The following is a 17,462-nucleotide window of genomic DNA, read 5'->3' on the forward strand; positions in this document are numbered from 1 at the left end:
TGTTTTAGCATGGGAACTTCAGATCCTGCCTATTATCTTTGCTATCACTGTTACCCAATTAAAGTTCCTTTTGAAATGCTACCTGTTTGCAGAGTTCTGCTTTCTTCAGGGGACTGCTGAGGCAAGACCTTACATTAGGCAGTATCTGCAAAGTGGTCAACCTAGAGAGGCACCTGCCCTACCATGGGGACCATGCATGTGATGTCAAACCAGGGCAGCGAGCACGAAGAAGTTGAATGCTGGGGAGAAACCTTCACCAAGGCTCAACCTGACACAGCCTCCAGCGAATGGCAGAGGAAGCGGCTACCATGGAAAACCCCATGAAGCTGAGATGGTCTGTTGGCATGGGGAAGAAGGAGGACTGGGGAGGAAGGACCAAAGATTATTTGGTTTATCGGACATGGAATAAATTTTATGAATGGATAGAGACAAGAGGTAGAAATGAGAGAAAGTAAGAGTACGAATGTTAATAATTGTTAGTATGGAAAATAAAGATGTATAAAACTATAACTATAGTAAGGGATAAAAATGTAAATAAGCTAATGCAAGAAGGAATTTAGTTCACTTTTTTGGTTATACTATTATAATTACTGGTATTATATTATTATTATTGTTATTAGTTTGTGTGTTAAGATTTACTATCAATTTTTCTTTGGTTTTGCCCTATTTTTAAATTTTATACTGACAAGGCACTGTTTTTCAAAAATGCTTATGAATAAAAATTATATATATATTTATAAAAAAAAAAAGCACCCCCTCTGGGCATCAAGTTTAATGGACAGCCCCAGCAAATGGGATTCTTCCTCACCCATGTCCTCACCTACATAGAGGAATATGGATGACACTTTCCCACTGAAGGAGTTAGAGTCAGTGTTGTCACCCTGGCTCTGGAAGGCACTGCCACCCGGTAGATGGAGACCCTCCATAATGCCAATGCCCCAGAACTCTGCAGCATCAACTGTTTCACAATGGTGCTGAGATGGAGATTCAAGGAACCCCTGGCTGGTTACAAGGCTAGGAACTGGATCAAAACCATAAGGCAGGACTGCTGTCCGCTACCTGAGTACACCAAAGAACTCCGGAGCCTAGCCTGCCACCTAAACTGGCTGGAAGACATCCTAATAAGCTGATTTAAGGATGGCTTGAATGATGACTTGTACCATGCCTGCTTTGCCAGAGGTACCCCGAATCGCCTCCACGACTGGTACATCCTTGCAGAAGAGGCCGAAATCAACCAAGTGAGAAATCAATACCACTCCAGCAGAATGTGGAAGCATTCTTCACCCAAGAGAAAGAGAGAAGTTGCCAAGCCCCAGGCAGTGCTGCCACATTCGATGCCCTGTTTCAAGTGCAGAAGGGAGGGTCACCGAGCTGTTGAATGCCACACAAAGACTCCAACTAAGAAAGGAGATTGCCTACCCAGAGGGAAGCCAAATAAAACCCCACAACACACAAACGACAAAGCCCTGAAGAGCGCCAAGATTGTGCAATTCTGTCCCTCCCCAAAACCTGGAGGGGAAACTCCGACCCCATCAGAAGAAGAACCAGGGCCATTGTATAGCAACTTTGGTGATGACCCCCTGGTAAGTGGGCTAATCAAACTGGTCACCCTGCCCATAGAACTGTTTTAGGGAAGAAAGTCTTAGTGGACTCGGGATGCACCAGGTGTCTTATGAGCCCAACCCTGTTGGGGAAGTTGGAGGTCATCCTGAGGAGACTAAAGAACCTGATCCCTTCTGCCAGTTAGATGGGTCCATCGCAGGGCGGTTCCTGGCCACAGTCTCCACCAAGTCCCTGGAGCTAATAATGAAAGATCATTCTGAGACTCCGCCTTTTGTCATAGCGCCAGGCATGGAATGGCCTCTCATCCTAGAGCTAACCTGACTAAAAAAGTGGAATCCGCAGCTGGACTGGAAAGAGGGGCTTCTGAAATTCCCAAAAGGATAGTGAGCCCCCTGCAGCAGCAGCCCCAAGGCAAGAGGCAAGCCCCGCAGAGAAGTGGTGGCCATATCAAAGGAAGAGCAGCTGCAGGGCATGTGCCAAGAATACCAGAACTTAACCGAGATGTTCTGATTTCATCAGAGCAAATAAAGCTCTGATGAAATCCCACCCCACCGACCCACAGACTGTGCCATCAAGATCATCCCTGGGGTTGGCTACCAAAACCAAAGCTGTATTCCATGACTCCAAGGGAGCTGGACGAGCTGTGAAATTTTATAGATAAAAATCTGGTGCAGGGCTTCATTCAACTCGCTAGACGCAAGGTGGCTGCCCCAGTACTGTTTTGGGAGAAGAATCTCTTCATTTCTGCATAGATTATAGGGGTCTGAATGCAGTGTGCATGGAAAACTGTACCCTCTTCCCCTCATGAAAGACATGCTGGCCCACCTCTTCAAGAGTATGATATTCTCAAAGCTGGATTTATGGGAGGCCTACTACCGGGTCAGAATTAAAGAAGGGGATGAATGGGAGACTGCTTCTAATTGCCCCCTAGGATGTTTCCAGTTTAAAGGGCTTCTATTTGGACTACAGGAAGCCCCCACTGTGTTTATGCAGCTGATAAATGAGGTTCTCCATGAACACCTATATAAGGGGTTTTTGGTATACTTTGATGACATATTAATTTACACCGAGACAAAAGTGGAGCACATGAAGTTGGTCAGAGCAGACTTATACAAAATCCAAGCAGCCAAACTGTACGCTAACCTGTCCAAATGCAAGTTCCAAGGACAAGATAGATTACTTAGGGTACCAAATCTCCCATGAGGGGGTGGAGATGGACCCAGATAAGGTGAGGTGGTGCTAGATTTGGCACCTCCCTACATAAGGAAATAATTGCAGCATTTCCTTGCTGAAAACAAAAACAAGACAAAACCCAGCCAACCCCTAAAATGGACAATGGAGTGCCAAGCAGCATTTGAAAAGTTAAAAAGACTTTTTTCCACTGAACCGGTACTAAGGCTTCTGGACCCGGAGAAGCCTTTTGTCATTCAGGTTGATGCCAGCAATGTGGCCATCGGGGCTGTCCTACTGCAGGAGAACACATAGGGCCAACTATGGCCATGGACTTACAGCTCCCAAAAATCAACTGAAACTGAACAACATTGTGCAGTGTGGGAGAAGGAGGCCTATGTTGTTTGATGGGCTCTTTTCATTTGGTGCCAGTTTCTGGAGGGGAACAAGATTCTATTCCAGGTGTGGACCGATCACAAAAACCTGGAAGCTCTAAAGAGCCCAAGAAAACTGTCCCCTAAACAGGCAGGGTGGCCCCAATACTTTCAAAGTTTCAACTTCACCCTTCGCTACTTACTAGGGGAAGAATTTCCTGGTGGATGCCCTATCAAGGCTCCCACAGTACAACAGTGGAAAGCCAGAAATAGTCAAGCCCTTCCTCCCAGCATCATAATTAGTCACTTGAGTAACCACTAGAGCACAAGGGAAGGGGGCTCATTCCCCAAATAATGCCACTACCTTGGCCTTTAAGCAGGCCTTAACTCAGTGGTTCTCAACCTGTGGGTCGCGACCCCTTTGGGGGTCGAACAACCCTTTCACAGGGGTTGCCTAAGACAGTGGTCACCAACCGGTGGTCCTTTGGTAGTCCGCGGAGAAATTTTCGTATTTTTGCAGGTGGTGCAATACGGAAAAAGGAATGCAGCCCTCACCATCCGGAATGAATGGTGCTGTTGTGGCAGTGGGGGAGGGGGCGGCAGAAGCAGGAAGAAGCTGCATTTGCGATGGCTGGAAGCTGTGGGAGCAAAGCACTACTTTCATTTGCACAGCAACAGCATTCCGCCTCGGTATATTTGTGCCAGCCAGTGGCGCAAGGCAGCCCTCCTCTCCTGCCGCTTGGGACTCAGAGCGGTAAATGGCATCTGATCCGGGGAGCAGCCAGATTTTGCTCTCTAATCCAGACACCAGATCGGCCCCCTGCAAGCTCTCGTCTCTCGAGGAGTGCTCCCTGAAGCAGGGCTGGAAACTTTGGTTGGGCTCCTCAAGAGATGAGAGCTTGCAGGGGGCCGATCTGGCATCCACAATGGAGAGCAAAATCCAGCTGCTCCCTGGACCAGTCACCATTTACCGCTCTGAGTCCCAAGCAGCAGGAGATGAGGGCTGCCTTGCGCCACAAATATACCAAGGCAGAATCCTGATGCCGCACTTTCAGCGGAGAAATGAGGGCTGCCTTGGCCATTGGTTGGCGCAAATATACCAAGGCGAATGCTCATGCCACACAAGTTCAAGTAGTGCTTCGCTCCCATACTTCTTCCGGCCCTCGGTCTCTCAGGGAGATGCTTGACTTCCTCTCAGCCCCAAGACACTGGCTGGCCCATGAGATGAAAGAGGGAGAGAATGAGAGAGAGAGAGAAAGAGAGAGAATCAGAATGAGAGAGAGAGAGAGAAAGAGACAAAGAATTAAAGAGAGAATGAGAGAGAGAGAAAGAGAGAATCAGAATGAGACAGAGAGAGAAAGAAAGAGACAAAGAATGAAAGAGAGAGAAAGAGAGAATCAGAATGAGACAGAGAGAGAAAGAGACAAAGAATGAAAGAGAGAGAATGAGAGAAAGAGACAGAGAGAATCAGAGAGAGTGAGAGAGAATGAGAGACAGAGAAAGAGACAGAGAATGAAAGAGAGAATCAGAGAATCAGAGAGAGAATGAGAGAGAGAGAGACAAAATGAAAGAGAATCAGAATGAGAGAGAGAGAGAGTGGGGGAGAGAGAATGAGAGAGAAAGACTGGGAGAGAGGGAGGAGAAAGAGGGGGAGAGAGAAAGAGAGAGAAAGAAAGAGTGGGGGGAGAGAGAAAGGGAGAATGAGAGAGAGTGGGGGGAGAGAGAGAAAGAGGGGGAAGAGAGATAAAGAGAATGAGAGAGAGTGGGGGAAAGAGAGAGAGAGAAAGAGGGGAGAGAGAAAGAATGAGAAAGAGAGAGGGGGAGAGAGAAAGAGAGAATGAGAGGGAGAGAGTGGGGGAGAGAGAGAGAAAGAGGGGGAGAGAGAAAGAGAGAATGAGAAAGAGTGGGAGAGAGAGAAAGAGAGGGGGAGAGAGAGAGAAAATGAGAGAGAGAGAAAGAGAGAGAGAGAGAGAGAGAGAGAGGGAGGGAGGGAGGGAAGGTGGGAGAAAGAGAGAGAGAAAGAGGGGAGAGAGAAAGAATGAGAAAGAGAGAGGGGGAGAGAGAAAGAGAGAATGAGAGGGAGAGAGTGGGGGAGAGAGAGAGAAAGAGGGGGAGAGAGAAAGAGAGAATGAGAAAGAGTGGGAGAGAGAGAAAGAGAGAGGGGGAGAGAGAGAGAGAGAAAATGAGAGAGAGAAAAAGAGAGAGGGGGAGAGAGAGAGAGAGAAAATGAGAGAGAGAGAAAGAGAGAGAGAAAGAGAGAGAGAGAGGAGGGAGAGTGCCTGAAAGACCCCATCCTGTCACTGGGAATCCAGGTGCTTCAGCAAGCGGCACACTGGATTCATATTTGTGGTCCACAAAATTTAAAATTATGAACTTGGTGGTCCCTGAGGTCCAAAAGGTTGGGGACCCCTGGCCTAAGACCATTGGAAAACACATATTTTCAATGGTTTTAGGAATAACTTTATGGTTGGGGGTCACCACAACATGAGGAACTGTATTAAAGGGTCGCGGCATTAGGAAGGTTGAGAACCACTGCCTTAACTGAAGATGAGTGATTCCTCAGCCACAAAGACTCCTGCTCCATGCACAAAGGTTTGCCCTGGTTGGGAGGGAAGATGTACATTCCAGCCAGCCAGAGACTTAAAACCATGCAAACCTGCCATGAATCAAGGCTAGCGGGGCACTTTTCTTCTGAAAAGACAATTTTGGTGGCCATCCCTCAAAAAAGACATTGAGAGCTATGTAGCCAGCTGCCCCATCTGTGCAGCTGTCAAATGGAGGCAAGGGAAAACGCCGGGCCTTCTACAGCAGTAGTGGAATCTTCAGCACCCTGGAGAGAGATTTCTATGGACTTTATAGTAGAATTGCCAGAAAGTGTGGGAAACCCCGTCATATGGGTGGTCATTGACCTGTTCTTGAAACAGGTCCACTTCATCCCATGACAAAAGATTCCCAAAACATTGCCAAACACTGGCAAAACTGTTCCTCCACCACATCTATCACCCACGTTGTATAATCTCTGACAGGGGAGTCCAGTTCAGCTCCAAATTTTGGAGAGTATTTTTGGCCCTTTTGGAGAGTGACCAGGGTCTGAGTTCGAGTCATCATCCCCAAACAAATGGCAGGATGGAACGTAAGAATTCAGTTCTGAAACTATATCTTAGATGCTTTATTAACTATCAACAAGACGACTGGACCGACCTCCTGCTGTTTACAGAGGTTGCCTATAGCAATGCTGTGCAGTCAAGCACAGAGTTCACTCCCTTCCAGGTAGCCACCTGTCAGGAATTCAACCCAATGCCAGAGCTGCCAGCCAGTGAACCCACAATACAATCCTTAAAGGAGTGGATAAATCTGCTACAAAATACCTGGCCGATGGTTCAAAAAGTGCTAGATGAAACCTGAGCTACCTTCAAAGCACAGGCAGACAAAAAGAGAATGGAGCTTAAACCATTTAACATGGGGGATCACGTATACCCTTCAACAAGGTTCATGCAATCTCTATGGCCCTTAAAAAAGTTGGGGCCGAAATTTGTCGGACCCTTCCCCATAACATGTATTATAAATCCTGTCACAGTGGAACTTGAGCTACCAAAGCCTTAAGGCAAGTCCACCTAGTGTTTCATTGTAGCCTCATAAAGTTGGAGATAATCTCACCCCTAAAGCCGGTGGCTGCCCCTGCACCACAGCCCATCATGGTGGAAGGAGAACAACATTTTGAAATTAAGGAAATCCTTGGCTCCAGAAAACACCATGAAGCAACTCAATACTTAGTAGCTGAAAAAAACCTCCCTTCGGCCCAAAATGAATGGGTCCACAAGAAACATGTTAGAGCTCCTAGGCTCCTCAAATGCTTCCACGCTCAATACCCAGACAAATCTAATTAATAACCTGTTCTTGTCTCTCCCCGTTCCTACTTGCTTTTACACCAGGTGGATCTCTCCTTTTCTTGGGGGGGGGCAGCATGTCAGGTCCCCATAGATCCCTATAGGGACATTACCATTCTGGCAGAAGGAGGGGGCCCTGGTATTTTTATGACCTGTCACCTGCTTTCTTCACTTTGATGTATCTTCCTGGGCTAGGGAGGGGGGGATAGGCTTGGGGCCAACTGTTTTGTCTCAGCTCCAAAAGAAGACAAGAGCATGGTGCCTGAGAACAACTTCTTATCACCTTCCCAGTGTAAAGTTCTCACAGTAACTCAACACCTGGTGATTGGCTGGCGTCGGACTGAGCAGTGGGGAGGCATTTGAATGAGTAACTTTTAATCTAACGTTTTAGCACAGGAACTTCAGATCCTGCCTATTTTCTTTGCTATCACTGTCTCTCAATAAAAGTTCCTTTTGAAATGCTGCCTGTTTCAGGAGTTCTGCTTCCTTGAAGGAACTGCTGAGGCAAGACCTTACAGAGACATCTTTCCAGACCTACAGCTATGAAGTGTGCTTAGCTGATGGATCTATAAGCAGTGAGTTTAAGTTACTTAGGCCTTTGTTTCCTGTTTTAACTATGGAGCATCCAAAAACTGCTAAATCCATAGATTAGAAATGATTGCCATGATCTTCCTAATCAGTTGGAGGAAAGAGAGCATATATCCCAAATGAGAATAGTTATTAACATAGTTAAGTTATAAACCTATACAATTTGAATGACTCAGAAATATTTTTGTAAAATTAAAGAGGTACATTTCTATGAATTTCCAGAGAACATGTTTATTTAGGGTAATGCATTGAGAAATTTGTATTGGTTTTCCATGTATTTTAATTTCTACGTGGGTATTTATCCTGCTTTCTCCTATGCAATTTGGTGGATCAGAAATTCTGAAATAAACCTTAAAACAAAATCCTACAATTTTCGGGAAAGAAAACAATTTGCAAGGTATTTGAAATTCTGCAGGTAGTTAAATGGGTATTTGGGGAAAGGAATGTGAAAAAGTATTTAAATGAGATTTGAGTACATTGATCAGAAACAGCATATTTGTAATGCAGCTCATGATCAATGCTCAACCCTGACTGATGGAGAGTGGTACAAGCAATTAAATGCTTAAGTCGGTCAAGATTTGGGAAACTATGTGATGAGCTTTTTAATTCTCTCTCTGCATCTGTCTTCACGCAAAAGGAAAAAATAGCCCAACCTATCAAAAACAGAACCATAATGAACAGAGAAGTAATGCAAATTAAAATAGGCAAGAAAATGGTAAGAGAACACCTGATCATGCTAGAAAGTTCAATACACCAGGACCAGATGGATTACATCATCAATGTTAGTACCACTTTATAATGCCTTGGTAAGACCACAGTTGGAATTCTGCATCCAGTTGTTGTTACCACAATATAAAAAAGATGTTGAGACACTGGAAAGAGTGCAGAGAAGATCAACAAAGATGATTAAAGGCCTGGAGGCTAAACCATATGAAAAATGGTTGCAGGAATTGGGTATGTCTAGTCTAGTCAAAAAAAGGACTGGGGGGACATGATAGCAGTATTCCAGTATTTCAGAGCTGCCAACAAGAAGAGGGGGGGGGTCCAACCCATTTTCCAAAGCACCAGAAGGCAAGACAAGAAACAATGGATGGAAACTATCAAGAAGAGAAGCAACCTGGAACTAAGGAGAAACTTCCTAACTGTGAGAACAATTAACCATTGGAACAGGTTGCCTTCAGAAGCTGTGGGTGCTCCATCACTGGAGGTTTTAAAGAAGAGATTAGACAACCATCTGTCTGAAATGGTATGGGCCACCTGCTTGAGTAGTGGGTTGGACTAGAAGACCTCCAAGGTCCCTTCCAACTCTGCTTTTCAGTTAGTTTTCAAGTATGACCAGTATATTTAGAATAAGCAATTAATTTCAATAAACATGACTACCAGGCACATTTTCCTAGTGTAGTTTGAAAGTAATTATCAGATCTGGCTCAGCTTCATCCCTTGGGAAAGAAACACTCTTGATAGCGAAAAGGTTACTTTTACTAAAAGCCAAGTGGTTATAGTAAGCAGAGCCAGAACTAAGAGTTTGCACGTGAATATTCCCTAGTTAACTTTCCCTTCTCTGGTCCACCCTCCTGTTATCTCCCCATTGTCCATTCATATTCAGAGAAGATGCTTTGGTAACTGTCATTGCAACGGTTGGGTAGATGGCTAGGTGTTGCATTCCATTCCCAGGTCTGCAGCCTTGCGATGTCTCAGGATGGCATGAAGACTGCTTTCAGTTTCCCCCATCTCCCCACAGCTCCATCCCTCCATGGCTAATGACAGATTGGCATTTAGTGAAGCATAGGTGTGAAGGAAGGATGGCAGCTCTGACAGGAATCTTCCTCCTACTACGTAATCTTGACCATTTTGTCTGCAGTATTTTACTTCCTTACTGGCTAACCTCAGTAGGCAAGGGGCTACTTCTGAATCCTGTTTCCTAGAGAAATGATAAAAGAGTAGAACCTCTACCCCCTCCTCTTTTGCCTTCCAGCCTCCTCCATTTCCATAGGTACAAACCTGTATCAAACAAGGCAAATCTCTAAGATATTTTAACCATGATGGTAAAGGAAGGTTTATAAGTTATTATACTGCAAAAGGACTAACAAAAATGGATTTTTTGTTTGAAATCTCTTTTGCAAGTGCTGCAAACATATTTAAAGCACACCAAGGAAGGAATGTAACAAACATTTTTTCCTCTGAGACAGTAACATGGAAGGTGATCTTAGGCCTGTCTCTCTCTCTCTCTCTCTGATGCCTAGGAAGGAGGCAAAGGCAAATCTATTCCAAAAACGTTTTCAAGAAAACTGTAAGGACTAGTCTGGGCAGTTGACAGGAGCAAAAAACTGATTCAAAGCCCACCTCCCCCCAAATGGGACAAGACGCAGCAGCAAAAAAAATGTGGAAGGATGTTGTCACTGTAATCCAAACTGAATGCGTTGAAAGATGTTGCCAAAGTGCCTCGAAGCAGAAATGATTTCCTTACACAGGGTTAAACTTGATATCCATGGGCACACAACAGAAGCCACCTAAAGAGTCACTGGATATGCCCATAATCATTCAGAACTCAACTGTGAAATGACTGGATTACAACCTTTATCAATAACTTTGAAATTTTTGTGTGCAGATTGTCACTCTGTTTCTTTTTCTATATGATTAAACAGTTAACAAGATATTCTGCTTGGTAGGCTAGCTAGTGGATAGATAAAAATGGATTCGATGTGATTATGGCGTCTAAACCATGCAAATAGAATTTTTGCCTAGTTTTCCACATGGTGGCGATATTAACAAAGAAATTTAGTTCTGTTCTGCTTGCTCAGAATCAGGGCAGACAGTAATACAAGATTGAACAAAAGGAATTTGACTCTTTGGCAGCGAAACGTTTGCAGATTATAAAATGACAAAAGACTGAACAATTAACTATGATTTGAACAATTAAATCATAAAGGAAGGAAAGAAAGACTGAATTTTGAGGCAGAATTTGAGCCTATAAGGAAGAGACTGGAGTCATGGAGAATTGCTTTTGGAAAAGGCAAGGTCTGTATGTCATTCTCTCTTTCTCATTCCTTAGAGTAATGTGTGCTTCAATTCGCTTTTCTGTCCCTGAAGAAAAGAAAAAGGGGTTTCTGGTGGCTAATGTCATCAAGGAAATGAAACTGAAAACAGGAGAGCTCTCCACACGCAAAGCACATTTAGTTGCTGAGGGCATTCAGGAATACTTCCATCTTGATATTCATACTGGGAATCTGTTGATTAATGATAAAATAGACAGAGAAGCTTTATGTGGCCAGAATGATCCTTGTCTACTTCTTTCTCAGCTTGTCTTGGAAAACCCCTTAGATATCTTTAATATTGAAATCAAGATAGAAGATGTGAATGACAATGCACCCAAATTTTGGAAAAATGAAGTTAAGGTGGACATTCCTGAAAATATTCCAATAAATATGATATTTCCCTTAGAATTAGCTCAGGATGATGACTTGGGAGAAAATAGCATCCAAAATTATACTCTTAGTCCCAATGAGCATTTTCAGCTTGAAGTACAAAAGAATGAAGATAGAAAAGACAATATATACCTTGTTTTGAAGAAAACATTAGATAGGGAGAGGATGTCACACCTTGAATTGATTCTAATGGCTATTGATGGAGGAGTTCCAAAGAAAACCGGCACAGTTCAAATTAATATTAATGTTCTGGATAATAATGATAACTTTCCTCTGTTTAGTAAGTCTGAATATAAAGCAAAAATAAAGGAGAATCTCCCTAAGGGCACTCTTGTGATTAAGGTGGAAGCTACAGATCTGGATTTGGGTTCAAATGCACAGATACTCTACTCATTCCATCAAGTGCCTGAAAGAATAAACAATTTGTTTTATTTAAATGAAATTACTGGTGATATAACTGTTTGGGGACAGATTGATTATGAAAAAGAAAAGAGTTATAGCATGAGTATCAGAGCAACAGATGGAGGGGGTCTTCCAGGGCACTGCAATGTACTGATAGAAGTTGAAGATGAGAATGACAACCCCCCAGAAGTATCCATCATATCTCTGACCAATGCTTTAAAGGAGGACTCTCCGCCAGACACAATGGTGGCCCTCTTCAGTGTGAGAGACCAAGACTCTGGAGACAACAGCAAAACGGTCTGCTCCATGCAGATGAATCTCCCTTTTGTGCTGAAAGCCACCATGAACAACTTTTATCAACTTGTGCTCCAAAGTCCCCTAGACAGAGAGACGGTCACCGAATACAACATCACCATCACTGCCATTGACTGGGGATCTCCTAGGCTCACTTCAACAAGACTGATCAATGTTCAGATCTCCGATGTCAATGATAACTCTCCCCTTTTTGAAAAGTTTTCATATGACATGCAGATCAGGGAGAATAATATTCCAGGCTTCCTCATCGGCTCAGTCCACGCTCTGGATCTAGACACAACGCTGAATGCTAAAGTGAATTACTTAGTTGTGCCTGGGAAGGGTGATGGCCTGGTGACCCCTTACATCTCAGTTAACTCTGAAACTGGAAACATGTATGCCCTCCGATCCCTGGACTATGAACAGATAAGAGGCTTCAGAGTTACTGTGAGGGCATGTGATGGAGGTTCTCCTTCCTTGAGCTCAGAAGTGATTGTCCGAATCCACATCATAGATGAGAATGACAACGCTCCCTTCTTCCTGTATCCCCTCCAGAACAACACATCCCCATGCAATGAGCTGCTTCCCAAGTCAGCCGAGGCTGGCTATCTGGTCACCAAAGTGGTTGCAGTGGACGCAGATTCTGGCCAAAACTCTTGGCTTTCCTATGAATTGCTGAAGGCCACGGATCCAGCCCTTTTCAGCATAGGAGTACAGAATGGGGAAGTGAAAACGAGGAGAGCCCTGAATGAGCGAGACACAAATAAGCAGAGGCTGGTGATACTGGCCAGAGACAACGGTCTCCCTCCACAGACCAGCACGGCATTGCTTAATGTTCTTCTTGTGGATGGCTTTTCGGATCCCTTCCTAAGGAGGGTGGATGTCAGTGTGCAAGAACCAGAAGAAGATAAAACTTTGACCAAGTATTTGGTGATCTGCTTGGCTGCAGTCTCCTTTGTATTCCTTGTCTGTATTGTTGTGTTTATTGTGGTCAAAATCCTCAAGAAGGACCCCCAAAGCCATTTTACTGCAGCTGTTCCTCACTTCCCACCTGCCAATGCTGATACTCCAGAGAACTGTGCTGATTCACAGAATGGGTCGCTTTCCAGGACTTACCGTTATGATGTCTGTTTGACTGGTGGATCCTTAAGTAGCGAGTTCCGATTTCTCAGGCCCCTCTTTCCGGTCTTTTCAGTGGGAGATGTTAATGTCCCAGGGAACAATAGTATTTCTGCAGGTATCCAAGATACTTCTGAGCAGGTTGCAGTTAATGGCGCAAAGAAAGAGGTGAGGAAAACATGCAATTAATTTAGCCTCTTCCTATTCATTCTCCCTCTATTCTTTTTGCTCTATCAGTTATTCTTGAACTACATGCTGGTTATTTATTAAAGAAACAAGTAATTTTACTTTAATTTTAGTTGAGAACATAGATCGCATGATTTATGAATGCATTGCTTAGTGGCAGAAATTCTAGTCCCAACTGCTGTCATATCTTAAGGATTCTCTACACATTGATTTACACTTTATGCATAAGCCAGACATAATTATACCTAAGATAATTTCTGATTCATGTATTTCAGGAAATAAGTCACTGTCCTAGCATGGCCTAGTAAAGCAGGCCATCGCTTAATCCATAACAGTTGTTTGGGAACAGTAAATTATATGAATCTTAAAGATTTGTACCAAGCCTGACTGGCAGCCAGACACAATGTTTCAGCTTCTTATGCCAGTCTAGGGGTATTTTACTTGCAAAGTAAGCAATATAAATTTAATCTGAGTCACAGGAATGTTATAAATTAGAGCACAGATCAAAGTGTTCCAAAAATCCTCCTAAAAGGAGCAACATTGAAAATCTGGAGTTAAAGTTTCTATTACAGTTCCCTACAAGAGCATTTTTCTCCTACTATAATTATTTTTTATTCCTGTCTTCTAGAATTTTTGAGAAATGATTGACTTTTATAAAAATAAATACTTTGGAGTATTTCCCCATTTAGAGATTGTCAAAGCAATTTACCAACTGGAATTCAAAGATTCTATTGCCAATATTGAATTTAGGGAACTTGTATGATGATCTGACAGTATATCAACTTAAATTATCTTTCTTTTAAAAATGTTGTTTTAATTTCTTCATATTTTCCTATCACAAGGGGTATCTGAAATACTGTATGTTTTCAAAAACATATATCAACTGATCAAGATGTTCTCATTTATTCTCTTATTCCATGTTTAGGTGGATTCACTTTTAATACTGATCCAAGAGGAGGGAAGGAGAGAGGAGGGGGGGAGAGAGATAGAAATATATATACATATTATATAATATGATAAAGAATATCAGTATTTTGGAGCAATTAATGTTCTGAACAATTTATTATAATTTAAAAAGTTGAAAATACTGAACAATATTTTTACTAAAAAATGTATTCAAGAGTTTTTCTGATAGTCAACACCTACCCACCCATCCAAGCATTCAAGAAACATATCTGATATTTAATATTATTTGCCTTATTTCTCTAAAGCCCCTGAGCGCAGCACAATGAGTGGAAGCTTGTTAAAGAGAGATCCAACCTGAGGGAAATGTCTTGACAGTGAGATCAATTAATCAATGGATCAGCTTGCCTCCCAGGGTTGTGGATGCTCCATCACTGGAATTTTATAGAGAAGACTGGATAGTCATTTGTCCAGGATGCAATAAGGTTTCCTTTTCATCACTCTTGTGTCTCTACACTCTACTCCCAAGGACGTTTAATCCAGTTTCCACACTGCCAGCCTGGATTTGGGGGAAATTGTTTATTGTTTAACGCATTGTAAGCTGCCCTGAGTCTCCGGAGAAGGGCGGCATATGAATTAAAGCAAATAAAAATAAAAATAAAAAAAAATAGCATGCAGTTTGTAAGTGTACATGGTTAGAACCAAGTATGAGAAGGACCAGAGCAGTTCAGTGTCAGAGAGTATTTATTTGTTTTGTTTTTTTAATAAATAAGGGGCCAAGATTCAATTCCTACCCATGATTGAGGATAAATTTTTGATTTGTTTAATATTTGCTCACACAAACACAAAAAGTAGCTGTATTTGGAAGTAGGAATAGAGGATGGACAAACAATGAATTGCTAAGTTGTATTGGCCATACATTTTTCAGAAACATATCTATCTTGTTTTGGGAAAGGTTCCATTTATTTATTACCTGCTTGATATCACACCCCTAAGTTTATTTGAAAGTCCAAGGCAGATTTTCCTATATAAAAACTATAATGGTATAACAGACTGAATAAAGTTTTTATAGTTCCTGGATATCAGAAGCATCACTAAAAACTGTCTTCAGGTATTGCCATATCCACTATCCAGGTGTTGTTGTTGTTGTTGTTTTTGGTCTTTCTTAACAACAATTATTAAGTCTTGGATGTTATGTGGCAGGTACTGTTTGAATTCTAAAGTCTCAGGGCACTTTAGCTTCTTCATTTTCTATTATTTTCTCCATTTTATGACCCCACCAGTTCTTGCTTGCAGGCCAACAGTATTCTTGCAGCTCTTCCAACACACCATTGTTGCTACTTTGTCATGCCGTTGTTGCTGCTACTTTGTCATGCTGTTATTTGTAATCAATCTGTGTGATATTCTTGCAGCAGCTAACTAGGTGGTCCACTGTTTCTTCAGCTTCTTTGCAGAAATGTTATTGGCTGTCTATTGCTGTCTTCTTAATTCTGGCTTAAGTCATTGTCATTATTTTTCTGCTCTTCCTAGCCAAGACTAGGAAGTTCTGCTTGAGTCAAATCCACTATTCAAAGTGTTGTGAATCTAATAATTGGGACTGCCCAGGTGTTAATTGCCTTGATGGTATTTTCTCCACTGAATTTGGACTTTAAAATCTTCTTCACGTTCTTGATGTATTCATTTCTGATCTTCTTAACTTCGGTGTCTTGAAAGATGCTCAGCTTGAAGTAAGCCCAGGTATTTGTACTGACCGTCTTCCTCCTTGATGCAGTTTTCATATTAGTGGAAACTGCATCATATTTAATTCCCTATGGAATTAAAATGGTTTTCACCATTTTCCCCTTGTTGGTGGTGAGAGTGGAACATTGGTTGAGCCCAAATTCCATTGCAATGTCTTGACCTTATATAGGGACAGAATTGAACAATGATTCTATTTCAGATAGCGCTTTTCCATACAGCTTCATATCATCCATGTAAAGGAGATGTGATAGTCTGGCAGATATTTTGGATGTTTGATAACAGTACAGTACAGTACAGTACAGTACAATACAATACAATACAATACAATACAATTGGACACACAAGGAATTTGTTTTTGGTGCATATGCTCTCAGTGTACATAAAAAGAAAAGATACATTCATTAAGAATCATAAGGTACAACACTTAATGATATTCATAGGGTACAAATAAGCAATCAACTCATACTAGGAAACAATCAATATATGTATGTAAAGATACAAAGTTACAGTCATACAGTCATAAGTGGGAGGAGATGGGTGATAGGAATGATGAGAAGATTAATAGTAATAGTAATGCAGACTTAGTGAATAGTTTGACAGTGTTGAGGGAATTATTTGTTTAGCAGAGTGATGGCATTCGTGAAAAAACTGTTCTTGTGTCTAGTTGTTCTGGTGTGCAGTGCTCTATAGCATCATTTTGAGGGTAGGAGTTGAAACAATTTATGTCCAGGATGCGAGGGGTCTGTAAATATTTTCCCAGCCCTCTTTTTTACTCATGTAGTATACAGGTTCTCAATGGAAGGCAGGTTGGTAGTAATTGTTTTTTCTGCAGTTCTAATTATCATCTGAAGTCTGTGTCTGTCTTGTTGAGTTGCAGAACACCAAACCAGACATAAACATACAACATAGCTTATAATACATTTTAACAGATTTTGCCTTATTCCCCTTTGCTGTCCCTTGCCCAATTTTCTTTGCTTTCAAAAGGAGTCCTTAAGAGTCTACTCCTCAGTCTCCAGGTCCTTCCTGGGTCACAGGGGTGGCACCTCTGGTGTTGTCATAGGTTCTGAGTTATGGTCCAGTACTGCCAGCTTTACATGAGTCCCATGTATCCAGGAGCTCTTTTCTGCTATTTTGATTGCTGTCTGCATGGTGAATAGAATCTGTAAGGGCCCCTTCCTTGCCCAGCTACAGGCTTGCTCAGCAGAGGGGCCATAGGTTTTGGCTTTTGGTCATCAGGAGGGGAGGGGGTTCAATGCTGACTTGTGGTTTTCTTAGAACTGGATCTTTTGACCTGAAGAGTTCAACCCAGCAACACCAATAGAGTATCTGGGTTGGCTTTTATTTGGGATTAAGTGCTTTCAGTGTTTGATATTAAAAAGTACTGCTTCTGGCGAAATTTGTCTTGTGGAGTTGTCCTTAAGCAAAGCCCATTCCTTACATATCCTTTGCTTGTTTTCTCTTCATAGGATGAGCACTCACCTCTCATCCCATGCCATGAGCAAGTCTCCTAGAGGGGACCTGAGCATGATCCTCGAACTATAGCTTCCCATGTTCCCCTTCAGATATAGTGTTCAATTGGCTTAGCCGGGCCTTCCCCCGCACATTACCTGTCACCCACCTGTCATTTTTCAGACCAAAATGGGGTCTAGGAGAACTCTGGTTCCCTGGCAGAATAAAGGCACCTCCTTTCCTGGCAATTCCTGCTATGGTTTTCAGACCCCGCAAAAAAAAAGGATCTGGGAGGACCTGCTGCTCCCCTTGCAATGAGTTTATGCACCTCCTTCCCTGGCCTTTCCTGTCACATGTTTTTT

At 42.6% G+C, this 17,462-nt stretch overlaps 1 protein-coding gene across 1 annotated transcript; it reads left to right on the forward strand.

The window, feature by feature from the left end:
• The first annotated feature begins 10,638 nt into the window (after positions 1 to 10,638).
• LOC139315005 (protocadherin beta-16-like) lies at positions 10,639 to 17,162 on the forward strand. The gene is made up of 2 exons (XM_070941028.1): positions 10,639 to 12,990; positions 17,118 to 17,162. The coding sequence occupies exons 1-2, from the start codon at positions 10,639 to 10,641 to the stop codon at positions 17,160 to 17,162; spliced, it is 2,397 nt and encodes a 798-aa protein (XP_070797129.1).
• The last annotated feature ends 300 nt before the right edge of the window (positions 17,163 to 17,462 follow it).

This window comes from Pituophis catenifer, unplaced genomic scaffold, assembly GCF_029215685.1.
Source record: "Pituophis catenifer annectens isolate HBS135680 unplaced genomic scaffold, rPitCat1.0.hap2 SCAF_3, whole genome shotgun sequence".
In the NCBI taxonomy this organism is placed as follows: Eukaryota; Metazoa; Chordata; class Lepidosauria; order Squamata; family Colubridae; genus Pituophis; species Pituophis catenifer.

Excerpts from the sequence above, each read along its gene's own strand:
- LOC139315005 (XM_070941028.1), top strand. The coding sequence starts at position 10,639 with ATGTGTGCTTCAATTCGCTTTTCTGTCCCTGAAGAAAAGAAAAAGGGG. Across the intron at positions 12,991-17,117 it reads TTAATGGCGCAAAGAAAGAG|GATGAGCACTCACCTCTCAT; the intron begins GTGAGGAAAACA and ends TTCTCTTCATAG.